We start from the raw sequence: 15,334 nt of genomic DNA, 5'->3' as shown, positions 1-15,334 counted from the left end.
TCTTTTCAAATTCCAATAGTGAGGAGTTACTGGAGAATTGGTAAGGATTTCACTAGGCCCCAGCAGGTTTGAGATCAAAAGCCCTGGTTAAATAAAAGCCTGTTGGGAAATCTTAAAACCTCTTTGTAATGTAACTTAAAAAAGTTAATACAAAGAGCCCTTAGACTGAAGCCTGTAACAGCATGAACAAAGAGTATATCAAAACTGATTCCATTAAGGGAAGGCAGACAAATAAATTCATTTAATTTAAAGAGAAATCAGATATATTACTCTGCTAAAAAAATAAATAAAATAAAACCCTCGAAAGCATACCAGGAAAAAAACAAACAACCCCCACCAAAACACCAGCAGATTTTACAGTGCACACACAGGCACACATAAAGCTGTGAATAATAGAACCATATATTAAATCTATTTATAAAGATCTCTCAGAACACAGAACAGAACATTCTATGCACACATATATGTTTAAGTTCCCAATATTCCCCCCCCCCCCCCCTCGGGCATGTGTGGACAGTTCTAGCATATACATATTTTTATCATTGATGAGGCCTCATGCTGGGCTTTCAGATCCACACTGAGATACCTCCCTATATGCATCCAGAAAAAAAAACCCAAACCAAGACAAAACCACGGCTGAAAGAGCCCCTGCATTGGAAGTGACACAAGGCATTTTTCAACCCAATTAATTAAAAAAGATGGGTGCTCATCAGTCAGCTGGCACAGGTTTCTGTTGTGGGGTTTTATTTTTTTCCCTCCCCCCTTCTTCTCCATCATGTTGCCAAAGTGTCACAGTGTTAGTTGTGCAGCATGTTGAAAACAGAAAATCTGGGACTAGGATTTCGATATCATTTGTTAGCTGACCTCTTTCTGAGCAGCCCTTATACTTTTAACTCGCTGGGGGGTCCTGCACCAAAGGTGGGGGTTGGGGGGTAGGGAGGGAGAGACACAGAATTACATAGAATCATTTAGCTTGAAAAGGACCTTTAAGATCATCCTCTTAGTGATGTGCTTGAAGGTCTCACGTTGGATGTCAGTGGCACACAATACCAGTGGGCTGTGCACTGCTTGCACAAAGCAAGCTGCCTCCTGAACACCCTGTGTGCCTGTGTCACTACAGCACAGAGGACCACGGCTGGAGGTGCCCTGAATGCTTCACAACAGGGTTGAGTGACTTGGGTGCAGAGTGCTATGGCACACCTGGGAGAGAGGAGAACCATGTCCTCTCTCCCCATGGCTCACTCTTCCACACATTAAGAGTCACTATGAATTTTCCCTCAAGAAAGTAAAAAAAAAGAGGGAGGGGCCTGAATTTTACTGCATTTCTGAAGCTTTTTGCTATGATGATGATGAGGGAGCTATGGGCACCTCCTTAGCTAGGAAGCGTATTAAACTGCTTACAAGATGATATTCCTCTCACCCATTTGATAGGCTGTGCAGCTAGGAGAGGGAGATCTCTGTGTTGTACCAGTGAGGGTGGATGCCTGTTCTAGAGCATTATATTTTTTTAAAGCTTTTCTCCTTATAATTAAAAATCTGACATTTTAGTTCAACAATTCTAACCCTGAGCTCATTACATTCATGCATAGTGGGAGAATGGCATCCACTCTCATTCTCTAACCCCCCCTTCATGCTACCAAGCCATGAACTGATGCCCCCCCCCCAGCAGGCACAAATCACTCTGTTTCTATTCTCTTTAAGAACAGCTTCTCCTGCAGACAAGACATCGGCAACATATCTCACATATGGTGCCTTTCATTCCAGTCAGCAGCAATAGCTTCACAACCTACACCATTTGATTTCTCTTATTTTGTTTCTTCAGACCCCTAAAATGCAGAGCAATTCAAAGCCTTTTAGCTATAGGTGTGATTATCATTTCAGCCATGCCATTTCTGGTTATCTTGGGTAGATTTCACCAAATGACTGCTGGGACCACGATCTGTCAGTGGACCATTGCTCTCTGCAGCAAAAGCACTGTGTTGTCTGCTGATGAACTGCCTCTTGCAATACCAGCCCCAGAAAATGGGCAAAAGGAAGAATGTCAGATGGAGGTAGGACCACGAGGGAAACCCAGGCAAAAGACACTGATATTTATGGGACCTCAGCCTCCATGCCGTGACTGACATCCTCTCCCTAGCAACAAGTATCTAATGATCACAGGAGATAAACACCACTTTTGGCTCCTTGTTTGAGAGAAAAACATCTCCAAAAGCCACCATGTCTAGCAGTATCTAACAGTATCAAAGGTTGTGGTGGCTTCTGCACCACTGGCAATTTTTAGAGAGGGTAGAGGATGAGGTTTTCTGGTTCAAAGAGGAATTAATTGAGGGAAGTCATATGGCTCGTGTTATACACGTGACACCAGATGATCCAAATAGTCCTTTCTTGGCCTTATAATCTACAAATAACCTTGTGGAGGTACTGCTCTCCTGTGGATTAGTGGCAAAGCAATGCTCCTCTTGCTTGGATGAGTTTTCTGATCTAAATACCTTCCAGACCTGTGTGGCCTACAGGATTTGAATGGATCACGGTCTCAGACGGAGCCATTGCCAATTAAAGGCAGACATGCGATAAACCAGGGGAGGACACGCTCCACTTCAGGTGCTGTGTGATTCTGGAGCATCACTGGGAGCTTTGTAAGGGGCCATGTCTGAAGCAGAATCATTTTTTTCCACAAGCACAGTTATAAATATTATTTTACACTTGTTATCTTTACACAACCTTGCACCGTGAACGGCCCAGGCTATCAGACACCACGGAGCTCTCTGGCTCTGAATCAATCAGAGACATTTGCTCTTGCAGGGTATAATTGTGGCCATTTTGTAGTCCATAAAACTCAACAGATTCCAGAATTAGATGGGTAACAGGACAACCTATTCCCATACGGAAAAGGGAGCATATGGGGTCTTGTCTGTCTTGCTTGGATTACAAGGCAGAGGAAATACCTGGCTGAGCAGTGCTCAGGAATAATCAGGTGGATGATATTACAGGAGCAAGCTGGGGCTTTATTTATTTGCTTTATAAGGATGCCTCTGAGTTCAGGTTGTTCGAGTTACATAAAGGCTAAGCCTCCTCCAGACTAGCTCCACAGCCCTGATTGCTCTAAGTCCCTCGTCATGATCAGTCAATACAAGCTGGGAAATCCCCGTGGTGGAAAAGCCAAGGATGTACCCCGTCCAAACCAGAGGTGAACTCAAACTCACCACCCCAAAGTCTGCTAGAAGTATTTCCTCCAGTGCAGATATCCTCATCTCTGCCCCTGCCTCTACCCATGCTTCATTTGAACCCCTAGGATAATTTGCTCTGTAGAAGGAAATGTGTCGTTTATTAAGTCAACAACCACTTCCTTTAGCATCTACCAAAATTTCTTCTGAGGTTTCCCTTTCAAGTCCTGATGCTATTTAGATTTGCAGGCTCAGAGCGCAGCAAAAGGTGGAACAACTCACAGTCATTGCACTGATTCATCAGCTGCTGAAATTTGGCTTTCCAGCATGACACCTCCGTTCTCAGAATGTGTGGCCTGCTGCAGTGTAATCAATTTGTCTGTGCAGGCTCCAAAACCCCAGAGCCACACAATGCAAAAAGGCAATCTTCTGCCCTCTTTGACCACAATAAGCAACATTACTGCAATCACTGCTCCCGTACAAGTGTAGCATGACCCTGTATTTGTAGGCAGCAGAGTATGACTTCATTAAAAATCATCTGCTGTGTGAGGGGCTCCCAGCTTTTGCCAGGCACGCCGGCATCAGAGCAGCATATGTCTGAAACTGATAGTAAAATGGGTAATGCCTTAAACCCCACCTCTACACCGTTATTTACATACGGATCTTTCATCTGACACAGGCTTCCCCTCCAGCACCTTGAATATATCAGTCCTAAGGAAGAGACTTTAAGTTCAAAGAGCGCCATCCCCAAATCAAAGTAGGGGGTTATCAAGCGAGGTGCGCCAAGCAGTAAGACAAAACATATGCATTTTTAATAGGTAGCCTCTCCTCCCCCTGAGGAAGCCAAGGAAAAGAGACTCTTGTGAAGCTTCAGCAGAAAACAAGTTCAGTGGCTTGATGCTCAGCCTGATATTCACAGGGAAAAAAAAAAAACAACAAACCAAAATCAAAATTCCCAACTCTCACATTTCTTTGCTAGATGTTTTCCAAGCACTCTTCAAAGCACACTGGTCCCATCCTTGGCAGTCCTATTGACCAGGTGGCCTCATCTCCCTGCAGCACTGAAAAAGAAAGTGGGGGGGAGAACAAAATAATAATAATAATAACAACAATAATAATAACAACAACAACAACAATAACAATAAAGTTAAAAAATAATAAAAACATAATAAAAAACAATGTTAAAGAAATACTAAAAAGGCCATGAAAGAGAAACAAAAGAAATCCTCAACAGGTCTGCATGGAATTTCAGCAGCACTTTATTTATTAATGCACATGTAGCTGCCATTGTATTCCAGCTCCCAAAGCCAGATCTGCAAGGAATAGGCCACATGCTGATTGACAGCAGCCATAATTCCATACAATGAGACTGTATTAAATTGTTTGATGTGATATGATACTCATCACTTGTAACTGATCAAACATACTGCTGCATCAAACAGTATTACAATACAATCAGGCTGGGTATGGTTCCTGCCAAGGCTGTTCATCACATTGCACACTTCTGCATTAAACATATCTATTAATAGCATTGACAAAACTACTCCTAGCCAAATTTTTTTCCTCCCAAAGAATGGCAGGACGTGAGATGTGCAAAGCAATCCACGCAGAGCGCTCTGCACTTGGAGGCACCGTTTCCGCAGCCTGAACGCTTCCACATGAAAGCCTTTGCTGATTTGGGCTTTTGGGGAGGATAATACCAAAACCTGCAAACCTGTGCCCCAAAACAATGATGTCACATCCCAGACTTTATTGTTGTGTTGTTTGTTTTTTTCAATTGTGTCTTTTATTTCCATTATTATTGTTATTATTATTTTTCTTCTTTGCTAAATGCTAACAAATTGGAAGACTGAATCTTCATTTTTCCTTTTTGACTAAGATTTTCCTTTTTGGGTTCTCCCCTGGACAGTTGCTCCATCTTGCAGGAGGCACCTGTGTCTGCTAACCCTTTTTGAGAAGCAGGAGACATAAATAAAAGAAACCAATTCCTTGTCACCGCTGTTCCTGCTGCAGAGGTGGAGGGGGCACACGCTGCAGCCCATGGGGGACGGGACTTGCTGCGACATTACAACTGTAGGGGCTCTCTCAGATGCAGATTCTTAAATGAGCCTGGGTCTCTAGAGGGCAGAGGTCAGCTGTCCTCAAATCTGTGTGAATGCTAGATTAAGTTTATTAATCTCCCTGCTTTCACTTAAAAACCAAATTATAGGATGGTTAAATGTTAATGCCCAGGAGATTGTGAGATGATGAATGCCCTTGGCTAGCACTGCTAGAGGAGTTCAGACCCCAAAAGGGTTAGTGGGATGCACTGGGGAGCATGTTCTCCTTGTGATATGCAGCATGCTTCATGCCTGGTGCATGTTTTGTTTGCAAGGCATCCACCCTCAAACAAGGAGGGCAAGGCATGCAGTTGCTGGATGAAAAGCTGTTGGCCCCAGTTCAGAGACTGATGAGTACCTACCTTGATGTCCAAGAGGTAGAGCAGGTACACTACCCTGGGGAACTATAACCTCCACCACAGCTCTATATACAGAATTTCTGCCTGTGCTTGGGTGAGATTGGACACCCCTCCCTGCCAGCTCTGCACCTCTTCAATGGACTCTTCAATGCCCAGGAACTGCGTGAAACCAAGCATGCAACAAACTTGGTATTTAGCGACCTCCAAAAGGGCTTCTGTCAGTGTATCTCACAAAACTATTCCAGCGTGTAAAAATGAAGTGAGAGATGAGTGTGAATGTTCCACAGAATTCCTTGTGGACAGGTATGCACATCATCAGTGGACAATCTTCCCCCTTGACTCCTATCTCAGCCTAGGAGACCAAGGACCACGTAGCCATGGAAAATAGGCAGTAATATGCAGGAATGCATGCCTGACTATCTGAAGCTGGTGGAGAACACCAGGGTTGTGTTGAGTTGGGGTTGTGCACATTTCCCATGTATGACTTTCTGCAAGCTGCAGGGACAGAAGGTGTCTTTTGTCCTGCTTTTCACTCCTGTAGTATCAGCGTGAGCAGATCAAACACATTGCACACAGGGGCAAGTTATTTCTCTGTAGATGGAACCAGCTCTACAAAGGTAACTTAAGGAAGGTGTGTGAGGCGTTTCCTTTTACTAATTAAAAAGTCAAAACCTTTAGAGATAAAAACCTGCCTCAGAATGGCACTTTAAAGACCGACTAATGATGGAAAACACACTGGAAAGGGCTTTTAGACTCTGATGGGCAGTTTTTAGCAGGAACAGCTCGGTGCAGAGCAAAAAGGAGCTGTAACTTTCTATCTGGCTGTAGCTAAGTAATTCAAGATGCTGCACGTTAAATGTAACAGTAGAAAGGAAGAAGTTCAAAAAAACCAAAGTCCCAGGCATTTCAGCTCAGCCTACAGTATTGCTAAATTGTGGTATTACAGAAATTGCTGAGAGTTTGGCCACAAAACGTTTCATACTGCACCAGCATTCTGCCAGGGCTGGGTTCCAGCAGGCTGACATTTTTTTTTCCCTTCACCTGTGCTTGTTTGTTGTGGTTTGGGTTTCTTCTGTTTGCTTGTTTGTTTTTCCTGTTTGTTAGCACAAAATTCAAACAGGAACAAGAGAATTACAGCCCTTGTCCTGAATGCACCTTTGTGTTTATTAAATCAGCACAACCGAAGTCACCGCGCACCAGGCAAAGATAACGGCAAATCCGTGCTTACCCTCCCTGCACCACCTGAGTGCTGCTATTATTCCTCATCCTTGGGGAAAGGACCCCATATGTGAGTTTCAGAAACCACCTCAGTAACTCCAAGCATCATTATCAATAGTAGGATGAACTGCAGCTGGGATGCACTGAGAAGGCAGGGTAATGCTCACCCTAATCTCTGCATTCATCTCCCCGGCCCTCACTAGGAAGTTTAAGTACATTTACTGGGGATTCTTCAGCCCTTGAAAGGTAGGAAGACATCTATGAGGCTTGACATGCCAGCTAATTAACTTGGGTTTGGAAAAAAAAAAGAAGAAAAATCTTCTTATCTGCTTAACTTGGAGACACTCTCTTTGTTTTTAAGCCTGCTGACTACCTTCTCTTTAAAATGCACGTTACGTACGGACGCAGTAGTATGGAATGCATTATTTTTAACGAGGACCTATTTTAACTTGGACCTAAAACTACTCACATTTGACAGAGAGGGTTGGGTTAAAAAAAAGGAAAGGAAAGAAAACCCCAAACCTTTGCAGAATCAGCTGAATGACAGCCCATAGCCTGTGTTGTGCTACAGACAGGCTACATAATCTTCGTGTTTTCTTTCTGTCCTTAAAAACCCAGGCACATGAATGTGCGAATCACATGAAAATGAAGCCCCAATGCATACTCCACCCTCTAAAAAAAAAATCTAATAAAAAATAGAAGGAATTTAAAATCAAACCTTTCAATTCTTGTTTCTTGACCTCTAGGACTTGGGAGTGTGTGTGGGGGGGAAATATTGAGGCAGGGTGAAAGTGGTTGAATTGGTGGCTGCAATAGTTGGGGCACGTGAGTATTTCGTGCAGCTCTCTGGACAGGAACTCCTGCAACATCCCTGCTCAGGATAAAATCCCCCACTGAAATTCCCTGCAAATCACACAGAGCAACTTGAAATCCTCACCACATTCCTAACAGATAGAACAGTGCCATGATTGACCAAGCTGGGTTTTTTTTTTCTTTCTCCTCCTTCTTCTTTTTTTAAAGTACACATATGATGATGCATCATAGTTATAAACAGATGGTATTTGGCCTCCTTCCTATTCTCAACATTTGGAATTCCTAAACTATGTGAATTAAACAATAATATTTTATAAACATACAAGGGATTTCACTCACTGCTTTGTTAACATAGAAATTATACAATGCTGACATTTATTTAAATTTTAAAAAGTAAACAAGAGTGTGTATTGAATTAAAGCAAACTAAAATCAACAGAAAGAAATATGTTCTGCGGGCACATTACCTACGCCGCCACCGGCCCCCTTCTTCTTCTTCTCTTTTTTTTTTTCGGGGAGACATAATGGGATGAAGCACAAATTGTAGCTTAGACAGTCTGATCCTTTGTGCTTGAAAGGCTCATTTAACACCTCGCTGTAAACAACGAGGTATTTATACCATAATTGGCCAGTTGACCATCAGTTGTTCATTTACTGTGGAACCTGCTATTATGGAGTTAAAAGTAAGTTCCTCTCTGCTGGCTTTTTCTGGGAGCGAAAGTGTGTTTGCAATTTTAGTACCAACTGGATTCAGTCTAACACTTGTACTTCGGATGAGAAACATTTTCATAATACCAAAATTTGGGGGAATAGGAGTATTCCTGCCAGGAAGGGAAGAAGAAAGTATTGGTTTTTGAAAGAAGAATTCTGTTTGCTCGGTTTCCTCTTTCCTTTCCATTTTTAACCCCTTTTTAGGCACCTCGCTAGCAGCGCAACGTCGAGAAGCACTTAGGTTTTAATCACTATTCCCAGGTCTGCAAAGAGGTTCTGTGATGAATAAATAATGAATCAGAGATTTTAATCAGTGTTATGATTTTTGAACAGCCTAATTATCATTGTTTACAGACATGCCTTTCCCATGTATCTCCTTGTTTTGCCTTCAAAGCTCCAAGGGTTAAGCCCCCAGCATCCAGCCCTCCCGTTCCTCCTCAGCGCTGCGCTCCTTTGCCTGTGTTTTCTTGTGGGGCTTGGGGGCTATTTTTCGTTTGTTTGGGATTTTTTGGGGGTTTCTCTTCTCAGAGCGCTGACACCCAAACTGGAGGAGAGATGGAACCGGGCAGCCGGAGGTGCGCACGGCTGGGGAAAGGCTCCGCACCCGCGGAAAACCCTCAGTGTCTCGGGGGTAGTCTTTGCCTGCTGTATGTATAAACGTTACCAAAAAGAGATGGAAGAGCCGCGGGGAAAGCCGGAACACCCCTCCCGCCCGCAGCCGTGCGCGGAGCAGCGCGGAATGCACCGCGGTGCCACCCCCGGTTGCGGCGCGTCCGCGGCCCCCTCCTCGCCTTTAGCGTCATTATTTCTGCTTTAGCTGCCATTAGCCTCGTTTAACCTGCCTCTGCCCGTGTTCTCTCCTTTTGGCCTCGCCGGGATGGGAAAAGCCTTTTCCCGGGATGGGACACTCGGTGCCAACGTGTCCCTATCCCGCCCCCGTGTTAGATGCGCTTTGGGCATCTCCCGCGGCAGCCGCCGCCGCCGCCACTTCCCGGGTTCTGAAGACGCATCCCTGTGCTCCCGTGATTCCATGCCTGCGTTCCCGCATCCCTACGCGCCACTAGCCGCATCCCTGCGCTCTTCCAGCCCCATCCCTGCGCTCTTCCAGCCCCATCCCTGCGCTCCCACATTCCTGCGCTCCTCCAGCCCCTTCCCTGCTCTCCACGGGCGCTTCCCGCTGCCTCCTCCCCGTTAAGCGCTCGCTGCTGCTGCCGCTGCTTTCACGGAGGGTGGGTGTCAAGTTGTGGCACAGTTCGGGAACGCTTGACGATCATTTTTCCAGCAACAGCTGTGTACGTTCGCTGAGGATGTAAAGAAATATCAGAAGATAATGCAGCGTTGCTATTTATTACCCTATAATTAAAGTTCTGACAGTGTTTCTATTATAGAACCTTATTTGCAAGGGTTCATAACTCAGAGGCAAAATTCTCTTGCAAGATGAAGCCTTGCTTCCCAGCCTCAACCATTTAAAAAAGTATTTCAGTTCAATCAGGTTGGCCTATTAGAGGGGAAAAAAATTCTCCAGGACATTCATTAAGGTGCTCATTTATATCTGCAAATAACAAATTGCAAAGTCCCCCAAATCAAGGATATGGAGAAGAGAGCGAAAAAAAATGATTTTTTTTCTTTTCTTGAGAATCAAGGATTTGTGGAAAGGTTTTAATAGAATTCTCTAGGAAATTATTCCCATGAAAACAATTTGTTTGAAAGAAAATGCCCTCCAGGCTTTTCCACACAAACTAGTCTTGGGCTAGTACACGAGAACCCAAGTAAAAAGTGACTAGGAGCAGCCATGAGATGGCTTAATTCATTTCAACTGTCCCTACTGGAATCCAAAACAAAGAGTAAACAGCCTGAGCAGAGAAAGGTGAATTTAATTTTCAAGGCCCTTTAACTTTTTAATAATCTGAGGAACAAGATGGGAGGTACATTCTACCCTCCCCAGCTCCCCTGATATAAATTCATTCAAGATTTCTGCATTGGTGTAATAGAGAAGCAGAATTTGCTCCATGATTTCTAATGAACTGCTGGCTCGCTCTTTAAAAATGCAATTAGACAAATCTAGCCTCCTAATTCAGAACAGCTTTGAGCCAAGGCAGAGGTCTCAGCGCTGCGCACGCGGATGGAAGCTGGTCTGGTACCACAGCTCCTCGCTGGGGACGCTGGAAAGGGTTTTGCTACAAAATTCCCTGGTTATTTTAGGATTTTATTTTCTATTATATGGGAAAAGACAACTCTCATGTGGAATAAACCTGTGTTTCCTGCGATCTTGAATACTAAGACAAAAGGATTGCAGGATTAGGTGCCTGGCCTGTTACTGTTGTGGAAGGCAAGAAGCTGCCTGGTGGGAGTGCTGCCTGGCGAGTCTGGCAGGAGCCAGGAAAAGCCATTTGGCTTTGACTCTGCACCAAAACTCATGTCAAAGCGCTCACCGTCGCTGTGTCGGTACAGATGAAACATCAATAAATATGAAAGGAAGGCAAGGGCTAATTCTATCACTTTACTCACAAGATTAGGTCTCTGCATTCACCACTTACTCATGTGTGTAGGAACAACGGGACCGAGATCCCAATTCATCTCTCTGACCTTTTGAAGTGAAGGCTTAAATGAAGCAGCACCGAGCGGCTGTCTCGTTTGATCTTCACCAACTGCAAGGCAAAACTCCTCAGGTTCTTTCAGTTCAGAGTGGGCTGGGGGGAAGACCACCTCAGGACAAACATCACATCCATCTACCTGGGAAGTCCTACCTCTCCCTCCTGACTGAGGATCTCAAATGGTCCAGGATGGCCACTGCCATAAAGGCAACCTGAAGGCTGCAGGAGATGCAGCAAGGCCCCTTTCACCTTTGCTGTTCAGCAGCTGTGTGTCTTTGTTGAGAGTGTAAAGAACTATCAGAAGATATTCCTGCAAGGGATTCATAACTTGGGAGTCAAAACTTTCCATCAAGATGAACCCTCATTTACCAGACTGGGCTGGGTATGGTGAGAGTATCCCTGATCAGGAGAGACACCAAGGCCAAAGGGGTCACCTTGCCAAGGAGCCGGGTGAGATCCTCTTTCCTTTGGTCATGCTGTGCACTGAAGACAGCAAATCTTCAACTCCAAAGCACAGAGCTTTGCTGTATTGACTCTGTTCACCACAAGCCCTAGAGCAACATTACAGCATCTCCTCTTTCCCTTGGATTGCTTTGGAGCATGACTTGCTGTGAAACTTGAATGAATTTGCTTTAGCTGCACCATGCCTCAGTTTCCCCATCAGTAAAGATTAAAACACATTTCTAATTAACTCTTGCTGGCATAAGGTGTGAGAACATCAGTGAACATCTATGATACACCCTGTGAGAAGTGCAAGGCAGTCTTGTTACTTGGCTCTACAGACTATCACAGAATCAATCACAGAACGTTAGAGGTTGGAAGGCACCTCAGAAGACCATCCAGTCCAACCCTTCTCCCAGGGCAGATCACCCAGGGCAGGTCACACAGGAATGCATCCAGCTGGGTTTCGAATGTCTCCAGAGAAGGAGACTCCACAACCTCTCTGGGCAGCCTGTTCCAGTCTGTCCTGAGAATCATAGGATGTTAGGGGTTGGAAGGAACCTTCAGAGAAGATCACCTCTGCTCAACTACATTAGACGCCAAGAGCCAAGCTAGGCTTTGGCTGAGCAGAAAGGAGGAGGAACCAGCAGACAAAGCAGACGATTCCTGTGAAATTACAACTCTGTGGGAAAATATCCAAACACTTACTGTGGATCTCTCCTGGGGTTTTTGATTGCTTAATGGAGTAATTTTTAAGAGAGGTACCATGTGCTCTCTCTTACACTGAAACAGGATGGTTCGGCATCTTGACAGCATCAGAAGTTGTCAGAAGGCACGGGGGGGAGAGCAGCCCCTAACTTCCACCTGCTGTGGATGGAGCCTGGGCAAGGGGGAAGATGCTGCCAGGTGACAGCCTGCCTGGATGGGGAGATGAGCTACCCTGTCTGAGGAGGGAAGCTGAAACCTCACTGCTGTCCACAAAGAGAGATCTTACCAGGCTTCACATCCCAGGGTCCTCTTCCTGCTTCTTTCCAGAGCTGAAAATCTTGGAATTGTCATAACATTTTATTATCACTTGCAAACCAGCTTCTCCTTCATCAGATAAAGACACAATTGCATTCATTGACTCTGACACAAGGATACGCGTAGTGATAAACAGACAGATAGATGTACACACTTATACATGAATGAGATATGCTAATTAAAAATTGCAGTGGGCACTTTATTAAAAATTTATTGTACAATCTACATCTTCAAAACATTTTACATCAACAAATCCAGCGGCTTGACTGCTGGAATGGGAAGCGATTCATCTTGAAAAGGCTGTGTTTGTAACGGGATGCGACGGTTCTTGATGAACCGCCGCTACATTTCCACTCCCGGTTTCCACTGGAAGCATTTTTGACTGTTATCTGTTTGTTCTCCATCCTTGAGAGGAATAAAACAAGTGTCTGGGCTTTCATTTTATCGGATAGATGGCACCACGTAGCATATTTCCCATGCTAGCTTGAATTACAGCTGTTTATCTTTCAGCTTTCTTTAAGATTAATTAAATGCAAATGTAACTCCACGAATCATGGGATTACCTGCCAGACCCCTTATTAATACCTTCACTTAACCCAACCCCCCCTGTGCCAGAGAGTCATTAATTTACAAAAAAAAAAAAAAAAAGGAAAAAAAAAAGAAAAAAAAAGAAAAGAAAAACAAAACAGAAAAGGCAGGGAAGTGCAAAAGCAGCCCTTTGCCTCCCAACAACCCAGAGATGGCTGCCCAATTAGTCCGGCGGCGTTCGGGATCCTCCTTTCAGGCCCTGTGGCCCTTTGAGGACACAATAAGGCTCCAATGATAACCTGGCAACCTAGGTAGAAACTCAGCCAAGTGTGAGCGTTTGAAGCTGCAGCTTGGCTGCCATCGTGTCGGCGAAAAGAAAGAATTCAGGCACCATGTCATCCAGTACAAAGGATAAAAACAGATTCAACCGGAAATTCAATGTGGCACCACATATGGGATACATGAGTGCGGTTACACAACAGGCCACATATTTTTTTTGAACAGTCTCCTGCATGTGATGCCGAGGACATGTGTAACCATCATAACGTCTCTAAGAATCTGTATTTAATTTGAGCTGGGGTGGTGGCAGGGATTGGAGATCTGAAGCCGCCACAGGTTTGTGGCAGATGGCTCTGTGTCAGCTATGACAAGCAGCCAGGCTCGGCTTCCTCTGCAGATTTTCTTTTCTCTCTGATCAGGTAAATATGGGCACACTCTGGAAACTTCCACAATTCTGCCTGAGGCTGCAAGTTTGTGACTTAGCCCCATCTGTCACAAATCTTCCCTCGGTTCTGCTGCGAGCAGAGACCTGAATTTACCGCCGAGCGCTGCCCAAGCAAACCCAGCCGTCTCGCCCTGCGAGGAAGCACAAGAGAGAAGCCACCAAAGCCACGTTAGATGCTGCGACACAAAAGGGATGTGGCTCAGTGTGGAAATGTTCTGCAGCTCCCGGCATTTCAGGAGGTGTGGAAGCAGCTCAGTCAGAGAACGCTTACTGGCAAATGGAATGGACTCTTCTGGGTATGTCTGTTTGTTTTCTAGGACAGGTAAACCGGTTGGCACCCCCAGGTTATCTCCTCCTGGATGAACACCATCAAAGGTCTCTTTGCTTTCCTGGTGGTCTTGGTGGACATACCAAAGATTGAATACCTGCAGAGATTTACCTGCATCTCTCACCCTCTGACATGGCAGAACCATGGAGTGAGGACTAATTCTCCTGCTTGACCATCATCAGTCTGACTCCTGGGCTTTATATCTGAGTAACCTTAGAGAGAATAAACTCAACTCCTCCTTTTGGGAGTGAGAACTCTGCAAAGGTCTGGGCATTTTTTGGGGTGTTTGTTTGGTAAGGAACAGTGATTCAGTCAACAGATCCTAAACAAGCAGAGATGAAGAGAAGCAAAGTTTTCATATAAAGCATGAAGAACAGGCAGCACAGGAAGATGCCACGAGCAGTACAAGATCTCCTATGAAATAACCAACTTATTTGTTTCTTGTGTCTTAAGAAACAAGTGACTTCTACTCTGCCATCACTGGACTTCAGAGTTAACCCTTAGAATTATTAAGGAGTATTCATCCATTTGGACCTGCTGTTTCAGGACAGCTGGAGTTCAAGCAGACAGCACTGAAGTGGTGGGCATTTCATGCACTTAAATAAAAAACCCAACACCCCACAACCTGAATAAAATGAAGAATCAGAGCCCATTATTCAGCACAGAACCTGAGATTTGGCAGGCAGAGGGATTTGCAGAGCCAATTTATACCGGGGCAGCTTTACTCTGTGACCCAGCTTCTTCCCTCTGTAAGTGCTGGTGAAGAATCAAGGTGGAAAGCAGCTTGGAGTAATTACTTTTGGAGCTCAACTTACAAACTCCAAGCACCTTTGGAAACCACCATCTAAAGACAGCATTGGTTTACATGACTTGGGTGCACTGTGAGGCCCAAGTCAGGGCTAGGTAACACTCCTGAGCAGAGCAACAGTACTTCCCTGAACAAACTGGGCTGCTCTGCAGTTTGGAGGCCTTTCAAAAATAATCTCATTCTTTCTGTCTTTAAAGAGAAAACATCAAATGCTGGATGTGAGTTTGTGCAAGATACACTGGTGGGTACCTTGCACAGGGTGTTTTAGAACACACTGACAACTATGTAGGAAAATAGTTTCAGGCTTCCTTTCTCCAGGTAATTCAAATAAAGTCTTCTGACAAACTTTTGCAACTTTTCTTTCTAAGTCAGTCCTACTTCCTATGACCTATTTCTCCATCTTCCACTCTACAGTGGCTGTGGTTCATCTGCCAGGTTTTATTTACTTTCTAGAATGAAATTGGAAGCTATCTAACATTGTTAGAACAGAAAGTTCAGAGTCCTGATGTTTATGCTAAAAGATGC

General features: G+C 44.6%; 1 protein-coding gene across 5 annotated transcripts in view; it reads right to left on the bottom strand.

The window, feature by feature from the left end:
- The window catches only part of GTDC1 (glycosyltransferase like domain containing 1), a 254,239-nt gene that overhangs the window by 16,461 nt on the left and 222,444 nt on the right, over positions 1–15,334 (bottom strand). For 2 of the 5 annotated variants that reach the window (XM_054177794.1, XM_054177801.1), the window contains exon 10: positions 13,112–13,804. In XM_054177794.1, coding sequence (XP_054033769.1) covers positions 13,721–13,804 — 84 coding nt within the window. In that variant the 3' untranslated portion in view covers positions 13,112–13,720. Of the gene's footprint in view, positions 1–1,900; positions 4,226–12,569; positions 12,827–13,111; positions 13,805–15,334 lie in introns of those variants that run through there. The other 3 variants (XR_008463067.1, XM_054177813.1, XM_054177806.1) reach the window with 3 other exon arrangements.

This window comes from Dryobates pubescens, chromosome 2 (assembly GCF_014839835.1).
Source record: "Dryobates pubescens isolate bDryPub1 chromosome 2, bDryPub1.pri, whole genome shotgun sequence".
Classification (NCBI taxonomy): domain Eukaryota; kingdom Metazoa; phylum Chordata; class Aves; order Piciformes; family Picidae; genus Dryobates; species Dryobates pubescens.
Note: the sequence above shows the minus strand (reverse complement) of the source record. Positions and strands in the feature narration are given on the sequence as shown.